Source organism: Cupressus sempervirens, chromosome 10 (genome assembly GCF_028749045.1).
Source record: "Cupressus sempervirens isolate cs-2001-9-10 chromosome 10, ASM2874904v1, whole genome shotgun sequence".
In the NCBI taxonomy this organism is placed as follows: domain Eukaryota; kingdom Viridiplantae; phylum Streptophyta; class Pinopsida; order Cupressales; family Cupressaceae; genus Cupressus; species Cupressus sempervirens.
This window is the reverse complement of record NC_143127.1, coordinates 458,177,234-458,194,277: the sequence shown is the minus strand read 5'-3', so window position 1 is coordinate 458,194,277 and position 17,044 is coordinate 458,177,234. Positions and strand designations below refer to the sequence as shown.

Below are 17,044 nucleotides of genomic sequence, written 5' to 3'. Positions count from 1 at the left end.
TGTACATTTATCTACTCTTTTGCATTTTATATCTTATTCTGCAAAACATCTTTTCATAACTAGCATTTTAAGTACCATATGTATAGTATATACAACCCCTCCCATCCCATGCCACAATCACAAGTGTTGGACATTTTGAGGGCAGTGGATCTTAATTTTGGAATCATCCTCATATTGATCCATTGCTCATGTCTTTTGCCTTTCTCAACCAACAAAACCCAACTAACAATCATCCTCTTTGGTGCCTACCTTAGAAGGGCAACAATATTGAGCATAAGTGAAAGAGGCCAAATAATACTAGTTTTGCCAAAGATGATTGCCTCCATCAGATTATTGCATCAACCTCCCAAAGATGATTATCTACATGAGATTATTGCCAAAAATCTTGCCTTTAGTTGTGGCACTTGGTTCCCACAAACGTTCAACAAATAGTGGTCGTCAACTCTTCACGACACAACAAACCCTATTTGATCTCCTTTCCTTCTGGATGCAATAAATGGCAAATTTAAATCTGGCACCAATGCGTCTATCATCTTTGATACCAAAGAGATTTCTCGTATCCCACCATATGCCAAAATTATTTAAAACTTGAAACCAAAGTCCCAATGCCCTATAGTATATGTTGTAGCTCTTACTCTATCGCATTCTTTTGCTTGCATTCCATGGTGAATAAAATTGTGCAATAGCAGTAAGCACCGAATCTGAAGTATTTTCATACCTTTGGCTGCAAACAAAATGCCCATCATCACTTACAAAAGAGAGTTTAACAAGATATTCTCAACACCTCTATTCTTGTAGCTCAAAATCATAGAATTAGAGTTACCACAATGTTCTTCTCAAATCTATAACCCTCCACAATTGTTCTGTAAATCAATCAATGGTTCATCTTTTAAAAGCTCAAAAGCTATTACATGATTTGACACATTCCTTCAACTTGAACTCGCACCCAACAAATGGAGTATTTCCCACATTTGCTTCATCAGTCATTTGCTGTTACAACAATCATTAGAAATCGACAATAAATCTTCACCTTCAACATAATTATTGGATTTCTGTAGTTCTTGCTTCATGATGTCTTGTAACTTTGAATTTTCTTCCTGCTCCACTATCACAATTTCTTTCACCACCTCTTCTTGTGATTTTAGCTATGATGTACCCTTCACTGCCTCAAATCCCACAATCTTGGGCTCTTCTTTCGAGAATGATTCATTTGGCTCCTGCTCCATGCCAACTTCTAAATCTTCCTCTTATTTTCTCTTTCATCTCATGTAGTCATAAAGTCCGCTTTTGTTTAGGTTTCTCCATTCAAGACATCTCAAACAACTATCAAAAGGAAGAACAGATTTGATTTCAGAATAGTCCACTTTTATTTAGGTTTCTCCATTCAACACATCTAAAATAACTATCACAAGGAAGAACAGATTTGATTTCATCAGCCGTTCTTTGATCTTGGTCAAAGATTGATCCTTCTGCATTTCAAACATTAGCTTTTGAATGCAATATGTATTCTTACTCGGGTAAAACTTTAACTCGCAACTCCATGTTCTCTCTCCTAAATACTTGGATCCTTTTAACTCAATCAACATACAAAATCATATCTGCAAGGTGGCAGAACATGCTACAGTAATTCTATTAATACCAACAAAATGGTTCTAGGGTTCAGTCTTGAATTCAAATACAAATCAAATCAAATAATAGTTGAAAAATCATTATCACATACACTAAAATGTGATAAAAGGGGCACTACAGATCTAGAAAGAACTAATAAATTGTGGCAATAATCAACAAATGCACTCAGTTTTAAAAAATCAAGCCACTCTAAATGACGGCAAATTCAGACCAGGAAAGAAATAGATGCCATACATTAAATTGTGTCCCAGAAATGAAATTGTGGTATAAATACGAGTTCACAGCAATAAGTTCATTGGTCAGTCCACTCACAACACAGAATTGATTGCTAGCAAGTCTCTGCAAGGAGATAGGTGGAATTTTCAAATCAAGCAAACGGGTCAACCTATGATTTGCCTAGATGATTCTGAACAGCTAGAAAGGAGTTTAGATCTGTGCAGTAAATCCAACAGCGCCCAACTAAAAATTGAGGTATGGAGCCATCGAAGGATTGGCAACCTTTTACTGAAATCTGCAATCATTGTATTGATGGCGATTAGTTTGCTTTCCTGGTTGGCTAAATTAGAGTGGGTTTGTAGGTGCTCCACTTCTAATCTGCTGATCTCCTACCATGATGACTATAAATTGCTCCTTGCCAACTCCTATGTAGATCTGATCCAGTGATCACTAACTGTTGAACTTGCTAAATGCTGACAGTCTGGAAACAAGACAACGCCCTGGATCTAATCCAGAAGCCCTCACAGGTTGGCAGTCCACTTTAATATTTGCCTTGCCTTGTCAAGTCATATGACCTCACAATACACTGTACAAAGGTTTCTGTCCATGTTAGGACCAGAAAAATGGTTGAAACAAAATATCATCAAAGTCATCAATTTTCCAATAAATGTATCAGAAAATTCAATTTTATACCTGTTTGTGGGCATTTGAAAAAAAAAAGGATAGGCCAGTCTAGGAATAAAAATGACAAGGTAGACTGAGAACAGATTTTCTATTATTATTATATGTTTATGTTATTTTACTAAGTTACCGATTTGGATGTGGATTCCGAAGCGGATACAGGATGCGGGGATTTTTTTTTTTTGGATGCGGATGCGGGAGGAAACATGTATATATATATATATATATATATATATATATATATAAGTTTTTTTAATGCATTAAATTCAGATATTTTCCTCTTTACGTATTTCTATTCATAAAGTATGGTCCAAATTCAAGCCTCAGCACAACAATGTGGTGAGCAATTATTTTGTGGTTGGTAGTTAATCATAGTTGCATTCTTTTTTCTGCCATCATCCACTTTCACATTCAAGAGAGTAAAACCTGCTCACTTAGCTTAACGTGATAGAGGTTTACCCCTGAGAGAATTATTACTCAGAATTGTGTTGACTCTAACTTGACACATGTGACTGTTTCAGCTTCAGATTTGAGCAATATTTAGAACAAATTTTTCCTGTTCAGATGACTCTTTTCTCAACCAGTTCGACAATTTTTTTAAAAAATCTAAATGAGTAACTCAGTTAATTGAGATAAAAGAAACAGATTCACCTCGATTATATCAAGCTAGCTTATTTGGTCCAAAGAAAAGGTTTGCTTTGGCTCTATCTGTGGAACTATTCTGAAGGTTTGTCTGGCCTTACGTGGGATTTGTTTGTCATTCTATGCAATTTTCCATGTATTTATTTTGTGCAGAGTAGGAAATTTTTTGTGAGGCTATCTGAGATAATCTTGTCTGAATCAGTTATAAGATGTTTTTAATTGTTTTTTTTTTTTCACTTTTCCGGCTGCTGGGTCCGCAGATGCTTCCGGAAGCCCTGCGGATGCTGGCCAGAAGCCAGCCGCAGGCTCCCGGATGCATCTGACTCGGCTGGCTTCCGGAAGCATCCCACATCCGTCCACATCTGATACAGATGCCTCTGCCTTTTGATACGAACCGGTATCCTAGTTATTTTATTATAATTAATATTATTATTATTATATTAATACAATGGGGATACAACATTCTTGGAGAGTTCTTTAACACATTCATTTCAAGAAACAAACCATCTAACACAACAGAGGAACAGCTTGAAAGGGCATCAAACACCAGCAGAAGCAAAGGTACATGAACGGCAGAAACAATTAAAAATACAGCAGAAGCATTCATCATCAGGGACAAGAGAATATCAGAATATGTATGTATGTATATATGTATATGTGTGTGTGTACAGAGAAAATAGCATCGATCAGACCCACAGATCCACATCAGTAAGCAGCGGAGGGAAATATATTTACAGCAAAGATAACTAAGCAAGCAGCAGCAGCAATCGGAATATGTCATAACACACTACTGATATACGACTAAAATATTAATTATATTCAATTCACACTTAATGAATATTTTTGAACCATAAATCATTATAGGATCTACTAATTACATTAACACAATAGGAATACACCAATATGATATTATTATCAAATAACAGAAAAAACAATTATAATAATAACTGATTATACTTAATAATTGGAAGTAATATATTACATTCCCTATTACTCAAGACAACTAGTATACATAAAATATTAGGAAAGGATGAATTAAATAATTAAATAACAACTAAGAGTAAGGATGCAACTATTCAGACCCACTCATATAAATGAGTAGAGGATGTGGTGAAGGTAAACAATCGGGCAGATAGACAAAAAAAGCACACATCGGTATTTGGATCGAAGACCGTGAAATATAATGAGTGGGAACAGGATAATAAACATTGCAATATTGCTTGCAGTCATTGCCGACAGACATCCACATGGATAGCCAGCATTTGCTACGGATGTGATCAGAGTACGGGTCACGCGGAAAGTCACTGATGGAAGGTGGCAACAATAGTAAGTAAATACACAGAGTACGGGGGGTATCCTAGTCAACTTCATCGGGCACATTGTCAAAGTGCAAGTAATCACCAGCGGGAAAGTAATTTTGGACTCATACATACTTAAGATATGTAATATCTATGTGATTGTTTTATCACCTAGAGTGTCGTTTATTGTTAAAAGTATTTATTATATGTCCCTCTCCATATATATATATATATATATAAGATCAATGGTTATTTCAATAAATAATTATTTTTAATGTAAGTTGTATAAGGAAATAAAGGGTAAAACAGAAAGATCTAATGATCCAAGTTTAATCTTGGTGGAGGGCATCCATTGTGAATGTCAAGATAGCTTGGTGGAGGACATTCGTCATGAATGTCATGATACGATCCAAGTGCACTTGGTGGAGTGCTGCAGTAGCAGAGCGGGAAATAAAATAAGAAATGTTTTATGTTTTCAATATTTAAATTTAATGTTTCCAATAAACGTCCTACATGTGGTGGCATACCTAGAGTAGCAGTTCGATGAGCTCTCCAGATATAGCCACCTAGTACCAGGTATAGGTTTTTTAAATTAGAATAGTTTTAATTCGTAGATAATGATTGTCAGATTCCAATAATAGGTAGTAGGCAGTTTCGGATTCTTATCCTTTTCTTGGATAGAAGACGAAAAAAACGTTTCTCATCCTTTTATTAGAAAAGGAGAGTCACTTTTAAATAAGCCGGTTGGCTATGTAAGAGAGGCATTCGAATTCGGGTAATAGAAAAAGTTTCAGTTTTTGCCTTAGAAAGGATATAGATAATCGACTATGGAGTTTGGCAGCAATTCGATCTTGGTCTCTCTTGTAAAAGTGCAAATATATTTTCTTTGAGGATATTCCGGGTTAAAGATCTTGGTGTGCATGTGAAGATTTGCATTTAGTTTGGTTCGAGTTCGATCCTTGCTATTGTAGATGCCCCTTGAAGTAGCTCAGTGGAGTGAGTTTTCCTCCTGAGCTTTCCAAGGTGTGGCTCTGCATCATTTTTGGTATCAGAGCTCAACAAAAGGTTTGCAAAAAAGTAGTTGTGTATATGTTTGTGTGATTGTGAAAGATTGAGAGAAATAGTCTAAGAAGAAGTCCAAGAGACTAGATAAGAAGAAAATAACCTAGTTGAGGAATGATGGGACAAGAAGAAGCAGCTTTATTGTATCTTTTTAGAAGGTATCAGCAGAGAAAGGATTCTAAACAGAAGGAGATAGAGGAAAAGAAGAAAAGAGAGAAAGAAGAAAGGAGAAAACAAAGAGAAGAGCTAAGCAAGATAGAAGAGGAGATAAACAATTTGAGAAGGAGACTTGAGGAGAATGACGCTAAGTTGAAAGAGAATAAAGCTAAGTTGAAAGAAGTGCAGCAAGAACACAAAGTGCAGCAACAAGAAGTGCAGCAAGTATCTCTTGACGAGAGCAGTAACAAGACAAGTCCTATGGGATTTGAGTGTGAACAATTTGTGGTTGGAACAGTAACATGTCCTTTGAAAATTGAGAAGAGTACAATGTTGGAAGGTACTCCTACGGAAAAGATTTTGGAGGCAACTGATGAAGCCTTAAATATGCATAATGAGGAAAAATGTCAAGAGGAATGGCATGAAGATGAAGCTAAGGAATGTGTAACAGCAAGTTCTAAAGAAGAATCTGATTTATGGAAAAAATTTGCAGCCATTGTGGGAGAATGGAAAAGGCATGGCGGTAGTATGGAAACTCAGCTTGAAGAAGAAAGGAAAGAGTGCAATACTGTTATTGTTCTTGAGAAAAGTTGTAATAAGAAAGAGATATTTGAAAGTGAGATTACTATAGAAGATCAAGATGATGATAAATGTTTAATAGAGGAAGAAGAGATAAATACGATTCTTAAGACTCAAAATGTGAAACTGGTTGATAGTCAAGAAGCAGATAAGTTTATGGTTACTATTGATGAAGATAGATATGATGCACATTACATGGTGTATAAGGAAGCTCATATTCAAAAAGAGAACTCAAATAATCTTAATGCTGATGATATGTTTTCTTCTAATAATGTTTATGCAGGGATGCAGATTTCATGTATAGTGAATCATGCTGGAGAATTTTCTGTGACATTTACAGCATTAAAGAATCAAAGCTACAAGGTAGAGAAGTTGGAAATTATTTTTGTTTTTCTTGTAGATATGCTCATCCTAGTTCAAAGAAATTGGAAAGTTCAAAAGAAGAATGAGATTCATTTCTACAACACATCATCTCAAGTGGACTTGAGATTCTTCCTACAGGGGAGTATGCTGCAGTAGCAGAGCGGGAAATAAAATAAGAAATGTTTTATGTTTTCAATATTTAAATTTAATGTTTCCAATAAACGTCCTACATGTGGTGGCATACCTAGAGTACCAGTTCGATGAGCTCTCCAGATATAGCCACCTAGGACCAGGTATAGGTTTTTTAAATTAGAATAGTTTTAATTCGTAGATAATGATTGTCAGATTCCAATAATAGGTAGTAGGCAGTTTCGGATTCTTATCCTTTTCTTGGATAGACGACGAAAAAAAAAACGTGGATATTTAAAATGTGGCCTATTGCATGATTGTCAGATTCCAATAATAGGTAGTAGGCAGTTTCGGATTCTTATCATTTTCTTGGATAGAAGACGAAAAAAACGTTTCTCATCCTTTTATTAGAAAAGGAGAGTCAGTTTTAAATAAGCCGGTTGGCTATGTAAGAGAGGCATTCGAATTTGGGTAATAGAAAAAGTTTCAGTTTTTGCCTTAGAAAGGATATAGATAATCGACTATGGAGTTTGGCAGCAATTCGATCTTGGTCTCTCTTGTAAAAGTGCAAATATATTTTCTTTGAGGATATTCCGGGTTAAAGATCTTGGTATGCAGGTGAAGATAAACTATGGAGATTTATATATTCTAATTAATCCAATCTTGAGTTTGGTTCGAGTTCGATCCCGGCTGATTGATGTCGTGCCCCTTGAAGTAACTCAGTTGAGTGAGTATTCCTCCTGAGCTTTCCAAGGTGTGGCTCTGCATCATGGAGAACGATCCAAGTACGACTTGGTGGAGGGCATTCATTTTGAATGTCATGGGACAATCCAAGATAACATGGTGGAGAAAATTCATTACGAATGTTAAATATTTCAATTTAGATAACTTATTAAAGCTATGAATTATTGTAAGCTTACTGATTCTTTGCAGTTATTATTTGTTCCAAACTAATCCTATTAGTGGGGACAATACAGAATACAGCCAAAAATTTAAAAAGCGTATTTGTAATCCCTCTATTGTGTGGTAAGTAGTAGATATGCATACAGTTATCATTACATATATAGATAAGAACATTGGTTTATTTTTCATTATAAAGATCTAAATGTTCGTGCATTTATCAAATTGAGATTCTGTAATAATCAGTCATATGGGATGAAGGGAGGAGTGTGAGGGGGAATGGTGTAAAGACCCCACTAGAAATGCCACCTCATGATGATGGCTAAGGACCATTTGAGGCCACAGAGGATAAGGTCCTGCTGTTGGGCCTAGGCTAGAGGATACTTGGGTCATCTCATCATGTCTTGCAATGACACCCTCGGTATGGTTGAGCTCCCAAGTCCCATGAAATCACAGAGATTTGTTGTGTAAATCAATATATGTGACCTAACCCTAGCATTTATTATGGTTATATTATTATTATCTAATTGGTTGCAGGTTTCCAAGACATGCTATCTCATCTTATTTCTAGGTTAGGGCTATATCTCTAACTATTTTGTGTTTCTTGTTTCATTTGGAATTGTGAATTTAGGGCAAAGTATGATATGACCCCAAAATAGGGACATTTCAGTTCTCCATTAACAAGCAAAAACTAAACTTATTACCAATAACCCTGAATACCCCAACACTAAGAGCGTCAATTATTGAAATCATATTAGAGACTAAGAATAGAGTTCGGTAACTGTAATGAGCTCTCTCTTCTCTTCGGATAATTGTTGTCAATAACATTTGATCACACTTATAAATTATGTGCCAATTGGATCATGGCAATGGATTCTGGTTGCTGGACTGTCAGTTGCCTGGAATCTGGTTGCCAGCCAGTGCCTGAATTCCTAATGTAATAATCAGCACCCTGATTTGTGAAAGATCATAATGGTGACTTCAAATGGTTTTTAGGTGTACAATTTATTTCAAGATCCCTATTCATTAATGGAGCTTTTAGAATGGGTTTATTTCTATGTTCCATGGCATTTTGGGGATGGGGATGGAGGATGGCAGGGGGCATGTTTCTGGGAAGTTTCCTAGAGGGCCAAAAATAGGGGACTGCATTGTATCTGTTTTTTATGTTTTGTATAACTTTTAATAACAACATTTATGTTGAAGTCTGAAAATATCTTGTCTGAGACACAATATAAGCCTGCAACTCCAGCACTTTGATGCATGCATTAAGCATAGAGTTAACTCAGAACCATTCATTAATGTCAAAGCCCACATGGATTCGGTTCTACCTTGCTGTCTTAAGAAAAGCACTGACTTGTATTGGTTTTTAAAATGTTCAACGGCATTTCAGCAGGACGGAGACAGGGGGTGGCAAGGGACTCAATTCCTAGATGTTTCCTAGAGGGCCAAATATAGGGAGCATGTCCCCATGTAACATAGGTTTATTTTACTACGGAGCTCAAGGTCCTGCAACCCTTAATGCTTATAGGAACGAAGTTCCAGAAACAATTGTGTAAACATTATAAGATCAGCATTTTAAGGTGCCTTAAGACCCATCTTTTGGATATACGATAAGATTACAATTTGGAGCTCATTGTACAGATAATGCCATGTACATCAGGGTATTATTAGGTATCATGGACAATGTTTTTATTTATCAAATGATTAAAAATAGCAGCATTTTAATGTGCCTTGTGACCCATCTTTTGAATGAATGATAAGATTACAATTTAATGCTCATTGCATAGATAACTCCCATGTCCATCAGGATAATATTAGGTATTACGAGCAATAACAATATATAACAAATGATTAAGAATAGTGCATCAATCATTAACTCATGTCTCAATAGTATTACTTCGCCTAAACTTGTGGATGATGGGCTTTAGGTTTTTCACATGTAAAGCTTTACCTTATTTTATGTTCATAGATAGCCCTCTTTTACCAGAAATTAAACCTCACACACACACATACTGGGCAGACACAAAAGAGAGTATTCTTGGATAGATAGACTTTTCATAAGACCACAATTGTCAGACTCAACACAACGTTTTTTATGCTTTTTGAAAAGATCTAATTAGTTCTTGAATACATCACAATATAAATTCCTTACAAATGTAACTTCTTTTCATTGCAGCATAAAAATGCTACTAAAATTTTTAGCATCTTTGATCAAACCTCTTGTTAAACACTGAAATCAATTTTCTTAAAAAGTGTCTTTTCATATGTTTCTACTTCCTCTGCATATCCATATAAATTGTCTATTTCTCATAAACCACCACACCTGCCATGCACAGAATCTATAAACAGGATAATATATAATACTTATCAACCTGATCCAAAATATGGGATGCATTTTTTTTTAGAAACAATGCAATGAAGCAGATGTAAGTATGAAAATTGAGGCCAAGGAAAATACACAGCTCTATGTGCTTCATGGGAAAAAAGACACATCCTTAAGGTATGCAGTTCTTGACCAAGTATACATACTGCTGTGCGTCATGGGAAAAGAACCACATCATTAAGGTATGTGGTTCTTGTTCAAAGGTTACAACCACAGCACTTTGAGACATCCATCGTGAAAATATTACAAACCAAAATTCACAAAACATAACCACATATGGAATGTTTGGCATTAAAAACACAGCATCTAACAATGCTTGGTTGAGCTTTAGGAAAATCAATCCCTACAATATTCGGACTCGTATAGGCTCCAGTCAAGATTAAAGGAAAAATATTGCAACAGCGAATTATACTAAGGTTATGGTTTAAGAATAGATGAAATAGAAGATATCAAAATAAAAGCAAGGCTGAAGAGATTTTACTTCCCCAAATCTTAAACTTACTATTTTTGGCCGTAAGAAAATCACATCCCATTAATAGAACAAAAAAAAATTTATTTCTTACACAACCAAAAAAGACATGGGAATGAATTGGTGTGTGAATGAGCTGACACTCAGCGGGACCATGAACTTGCATAGGTACCATAACAATGACATAATCTTTAATTTTTTATGATTATAGGTCAGGAATAACAGATGCTATCATAAGATGTCACTGTACTCTCATATGCATTCCAAAGCAGATTCAAAGCTTGCAAAGCAAAAGAAAAGAAACCACCAACAGAAGGAATAGCAGTTTCAAATCGTGTGCATCATCTTACAGGTTTACATTATTAAATATGTGAATAATTTTTTATTAGTTAGAACATGCAACTCAGCATTTGGAGCTTATAAAGACATTGGCATGGAATTTCATGGAGATCAGAGTTCCTCACCTTCACAGAGGCCTCGTCAATGCAACTATCTGATTTATCACTCACAGTTTGTGAAGCATTGGTGCTCATACCCGAACTTGTGCCACATGAGCTTGATCCACCACTGCTGTCCAAAGATGCAGAACCCTGGTGCTCTTCAGTGACATGTCCAACTGGTATTCCAGCTGAGCTTCCCTCCATACTATCAGAAACGGGGGCAGTTATTTCATTATTTTTACCAGAAGGGTCAAGGCGTTCCATTATTCGTGTAACACCTGCAATCCCAGCAGTAACTTCCCGTTGAACTTCTCTGCCAAGTTCAGCTACTGCATTATTGCGTGCAAACAACTTCTCCTTAAAGCCTCGTGTACTCCTTGATATTGATTCCTTGTACCTGTAAATTACCAAATGTTACTCAGCCTTAAGAATGCAAAAAAATAGGATTAAACTAAAGCCATCAATTCTACAGAAAACACATAAGGTAGAGTAAAACCTGGAGGAAACAGCAGAAAATCGAGACTTGAGTGACTCTGAGAAGGACTGGAACTCAGAGGGCCGACCTCTCTGTTGATTTTCAGGAGAGTGCTGTCCTGGAGCATTCCTGAATGAATTTTGGTGCAAGATTAAAACAAATCCGCACGGTAAGAATCAAGAAATGTCCATTCCAACTCATTTAAGAAGTATAGCCATTCAAAAATACTTATGGCAGAACTAAAAGCAAGTATCTTCAGTGATATTCTACATTAGCAAACAAATGAAAAATAGCAGATGAAACACAGAAGTCGTCACTTTGATGACTAGATAACGCAGTCAAACAGCTCAAATTCAATTTCAACTAACTGCGAGCTGAAAATTATGTACCTCTGTGGAAAGGTTTCACTTCTGTTGTCCAAAGGTCGGGCTGCAACATTAGCATTCCTGTTTGTTCGTGAACCCATTTGTACTGGTGTGGATGGCAAAGGACCATGTTCTAATTGCCCATCCCTTACGATAGGGGTTACTGGTGTAGCAGAGTCAACTGCAGTAGTTGCCGGAACAGTTCCATTCTCGGATTCAGCATTATTAGGAGAGGCAGGAGGTGGAGAATGAGTAGAAAATACCAAAAATTGTGGATGACCTTGGCCAGATGATCTATGCCTCAGACTTTCCCTTCTGCTGAAATGGCCTCTGCCCATTGCAGCAGCTGCCAAATGCTGCATTAGCCTTTCCTCAAAATCAGAGTCATCTGTATAAGCCGGAACCTACAACCATAACCAGTCCTCAACATTGGTACTCAACTACAATCCTCCAATCTCATAATGAATGAGAAACTATAAGTTGCAATTCATCCATAACAAAGTTGATGGCCTAACGTAAGGGAAAAAGAACACTAACATGGTGAAATTCTATTTCATCAAGAGAATTCCGAGCAAACATATGAGAATTTGAAGACCGGCTTAATCTTATATTCCTCTCTTGCTCAACTGCTGCAAGCAATTCTTGGCTGCAAGAACAATAGTGAAAAATTAATGTCTAAAATAGATTCTGTGAATTGTTATTGTTCTTCCAACAACAACGAATAAGATCTGTGATCCTTGTTGAATATCAAACTGTTGTTAATATTCAAAGATCCAAAACAATAGTGCAGAATCCATATTTAAAAAAAATAAAAAATAACAATCAAACTGAGAATGCAATAGTTATAGTTTTTTAGCATGGCACCTCCAGAATATTATCCCAACATTCAGAGACAGACAACAAGGTCTACCATATAACCCCAAAAACAAGAGCTCAAGAAAAAGAAAACGAGTTACTATATATAGGCCCCTCGAAAAAAATTAAGTCAAAAATTATACACACCTTGCAGGATCCTTCAAACTCAAGATCCTCCAACACATGGGGCATTCCTTGCTTCTTTGTGACCTGTTCAAAACATCTGGACATCAATGCCTAAAAAAGTATAACTTTTCAATGTGCTAAACAAAGATTTTAGAAGAAATTACCATTCAAGTATACACTGCAAATGGTACTCATGTTTGCAGCTGGTAACCTGAAAAGCTCCAGCAGATCTAAGGTCAGTTTCTCCAATCAAAAAATTATGCTGGTAGAAATCCAAGAATAAAATTCATTATCCGCTTAAGCCATTGACTGAATCGATATAAGTGGCGTAAGACCCCCTAAGACCCCCTACAAATAATTGAGACCCAAAGTCTGCTGCAAGTACTACAACAAAGAAAAAAAATCTTTTATTTTTTGGTGTATAGCTGCGTTGGGGAATAGGGCGTGGCAAGCAGAGGTCATATTGTTGATTCCTGCAGATTGTTTAATCATTCTTCTTTGATGAGAAACAAACATTTTAAACTAGCCACAGTGACAAATATAAGGAGTAAATGACAACAGAATCGCACAGAGTCCAGTTATCATAGACCTGACTAGGCGTATATAAAGGCGAAATCTTTATCAATTGAGTTCAATTATACTCGTGGATACCATGACATGATATACATCGTGGAAGAAATTGAAGATGAAGTATATATTTGTGGCCCAAATTATCACTCGGTTTACATAAATTTAAATTCGAGACAGGTAGATGGACATCACCTAAAGAGGCACAAAAAGGGTAGATCTCTGGTGGAAGAAATAAACACTTTATCATGGAATGCTGGCTTATAATTTTTAATAAAATTCTGGTCAACTCTAAACCCTTGGAGTTGACTCCATGTTCGAACCCTCTGGAAAGGCAAGAATTTAAAATACGGGAATTCTGATCAAAATCAATAGAAAAAGATCCACAGAACATTGCCTTACCTTAAAGCCTTCTTTTGGTTAATGAGATAGATGTAAGTTTTATGGTGCAACAAGAAGTGGGTCTCGTGGTGGACTTCATTAAAATCAATTCATTTCATTAGTACAGAATTCGCCCTATATCCCAGATTGCAGGGTAAATGTTAAAATTAAACAAGGAAATTAATAATAATTTCAGGAGAGAATTTTACAGTGGCAGGATCGTTGTCGGTAAACGCTTCCAGGCAGATGCTACAAGCATCATCACAGGCGTCCTGCACACCTCCTTCCACGAACGCCGCCGCGGATGACAAATGGGTATCTGTTACTTTGTTTTCCTCCATCCCAAATTGAATCTTCCAGACAAAACCCAGGACCACACAAACAAAATAATAAATAGGCCTGAACACCAACAACCAAATTCAGAAAGGAAAAAGGGAAAACAGAAAGCTTGCAGAATTATCGTCAACAGGATCTCCAAATAACTAACCGACAAGAACAAGCAAATCCTTCACCCAAATATAGGGTATTGGCATTAAAAGATTGAAACAAGCTTAATAATCAACCAGCCAGAAAACATGAACCAACCCAAATCAAAAGGAAATCAGGTCATAGCATCACACTTATGCAATATAAGAAACAGAACACAAAAACCAAACAGAGATCGCCATTTCAATTTGGAGGACCTCCAGAAATGGCAGAAGGGGAGCAAGTTTCGATAATGATGAATGTCGATGCGGGAAGAGAAGACTAGACGATGTAAAGATGGGAAAGACAAACAGATGGCACCCAATGTCAATGTAAATGAAGATCGAAGTCTTCCTTACGGGACGGTGAAAAAAAATAACATATCTGCCGTCCTAAACCCTCGTGATTTATTTATTTTTACATATGCATCCTAAGAAAGCCAATGTCCTACCATGCAACCAATCATTCAGCATGTGGGGTACTTGTGAAATGGTAAAATTTAAATACCCATGTCATTCCCAAAAACATTTTGTGTAACTATTTTATTTTATATTTTTATATATGTGGATATGTGGTTGTGAGCCTTTCCTTTTAAAACAATTAGGTTAATCTGAAACTATATATGTGGATATGAGAATATCTAGAGAAGTTGGATGTTTCATCTCTGTTTATTTATATATTATATACTTTAACATATTTAGCATTTATCTTATTTTTAGGTTGTAATGTGGTGTTATCTTAATGAAGGATGGTAGTGTATATGACAAGTTGTGATTGTGTGAATTTTTTTGAGTGATTAGGTTAATCTAGAAAGATATCTATAAGCCTTCTAACATTGATTTCAAGCATATTCCAGCCTTTTTTGTTTGTTGTGATTGTGTTGGTTTTGTTTTACATTGGTTTGGTGTTTTGGTTATATGTACTTGTTTGTGCAGGAGCTCATTTTTCCTCGTGGTGTATTTATGTTGGTTGTGAGTATCTAGGAGAAGTTAGATGTTCCATCTTTGTTTATTTATGCATTATATACTTTAACATATCTAGCATTTATCTTATTTTTAGGTTGTAAATGTGGTGTTATCTTAATGAAGGATGGTATTGTAGATGACAAGTTGTGATTGTGTAACTTTTTTTGAGTGATTAGATTAATCTAAAAAGATATCAATAAGCCTTCTAAAATTAATTTCAAACATATTCCTTAATTTGAGACATCAATTGGTCTACTTATGCTTAGATCTAGCCTTTTTTGTTTATTCTGATTGTGTTGGTTTTTTCGTAGATCAACTTGGTGTTTTGGTTATATGAACTTGTTTGTCGGAGCTCATTTTTCCTCGTGTTGTGTTTATGTTGGTTGTAAATAATTGTATACATTGGTCTACATATTTGTGTGTGTGTATATATATTAGTTATATTACACATATGTATGTATGTATGTATGTATTAGTTATATATATATATATATATAACTAATGCATATATACATATATATCCATTCATATATATATACATATATATATATATATATATATATATATATATATATATATATATGTGTGTGTGTGTGTATATATGTATACACACATATATATGTATGTATATATATAATATATGTATATATAACATACATATATATATTATATATGTATATAAGTTACATACATATATATAATATATATGTATATATATATATATATGTATATGTATATGTATACATATATATCTATATGTATGTTATATATACATATATATGTATATAAATATATTATATATGTATATATACATATATTATATATGTATATATACATATATTATATATATAATATATGTATATAATATAATATATGTATATGTATATAATATAATATATGTATATGTATACATATGTATATAATATAATATATGTATATGTATACATATGTATATGTATGTATATGTATACATATACATATATATCTATATGTATGTTATATATGTATATATGTATATATGTATATATGTATATAATATATGTATATATACATATTATATATATAATATATGTATATACATATATTATATATGTATATATACATATATTATATATATATAATATATAATATATGTATATAAACATACATATATATGTTTGACGGGAAAAAAATTCTATATTTTTTGTATTTTTAAAAAATTAAAAAATACACTTTAAAAATTCAAAAAAAATAAAATTTTCACTCAATTTAAAAAAAAAAAATTATAGACATAAATTCCATCCAATTTTACACATTTCATTAGTTTACATCATTTTCAAATTCTAAGCACAAATACCACTTTTATTTCATTAAAATTGAAGACTTTAAATTTTGATATCACTTCTCTTTTACAAAAAGTGACACAAGTTTGTACTTTTACCCATATTAGTTACATATATCTATATGTATATATATATATGTGTGTGTGTGTGTGTATGTATACATATATATATATATATACATACATATATATACACACACACACACATATACTAGTTACATATATATGTATGTATTAATTACACATATATATAATATATGTATGTATTAATATTATATATATATTAGTTATATGTGTGTGTGTGTGTGTGTGTGTGTGTAACTAATATATATATATATATATATATATATATATATATATATAAGTTACACATATATTAGTTACATATATATGTATGTATTAATTACATACATATATATATACACACACATATATATTAGTTACATATATATGTATGTATTAGTTATATACACACACACACATACATATGTATATACACATATATATACATATGTGTATACACATATGTATACATATATATATACATATATATTATATATACATGTATGTATTAGTT

At 34.2% G+C, this 17,044-nt stretch overlaps 1 protein-coding gene across 3 annotated transcripts in view; it reads right to left on the bottom strand.

The window, feature by feature from the left end:
• The window catches only part of LOC149534675 (E3 ubiquitin-protein ligase RHF2A-like), a 37,079-nt gene extending 22,599 nt beyond the window's left edge, over positions 1 to 14,480 (bottom strand). The window contains exons 1-8 of one of the 3 annotated variants that reach the window (XM_089807138.1): positions 14,204 to 14,480; positions 13,926 to 14,069; positions 12,933 to 12,979; positions 12,790 to 12,852; positions 12,325 to 12,433; positions 11,812 to 12,191; positions 11,444 to 11,551; positions 10,972 to 11,344 (exon numbers count right to left, since the gene is read on the bottom strand). In XM_089807138.1, coding sequence (XP_089663264.1) covers positions 10,972 to 11,344; positions 11,444 to 11,551; positions 11,812 to 12,191; positions 12,325 to 12,433; positions 12,790 to 12,852; positions 12,933 to 12,979; positions 13,926 to 14,057 — 1,212 coding nt within the window. In that variant the 5' untranslated portion in view covers positions 14,058 to 14,069; positions 14,204 to 14,480. Of the gene's footprint in view, positions 1 to 10,971; positions 11,345 to 11,443; positions 11,552 to 11,811; positions 12,192 to 12,324; positions 12,434 to 12,789; positions 12,853 to 12,932; positions 12,980 to 13,925 lie in introns of all 3 variants that reach the window. The other 2 variants (XM_089807139.1, XM_089807137.1) reach the window with 2 other exon arrangements.
• Between the last annotated feature and the right edge of the window lie 2,564 nt (positions 14,481 to 17,044).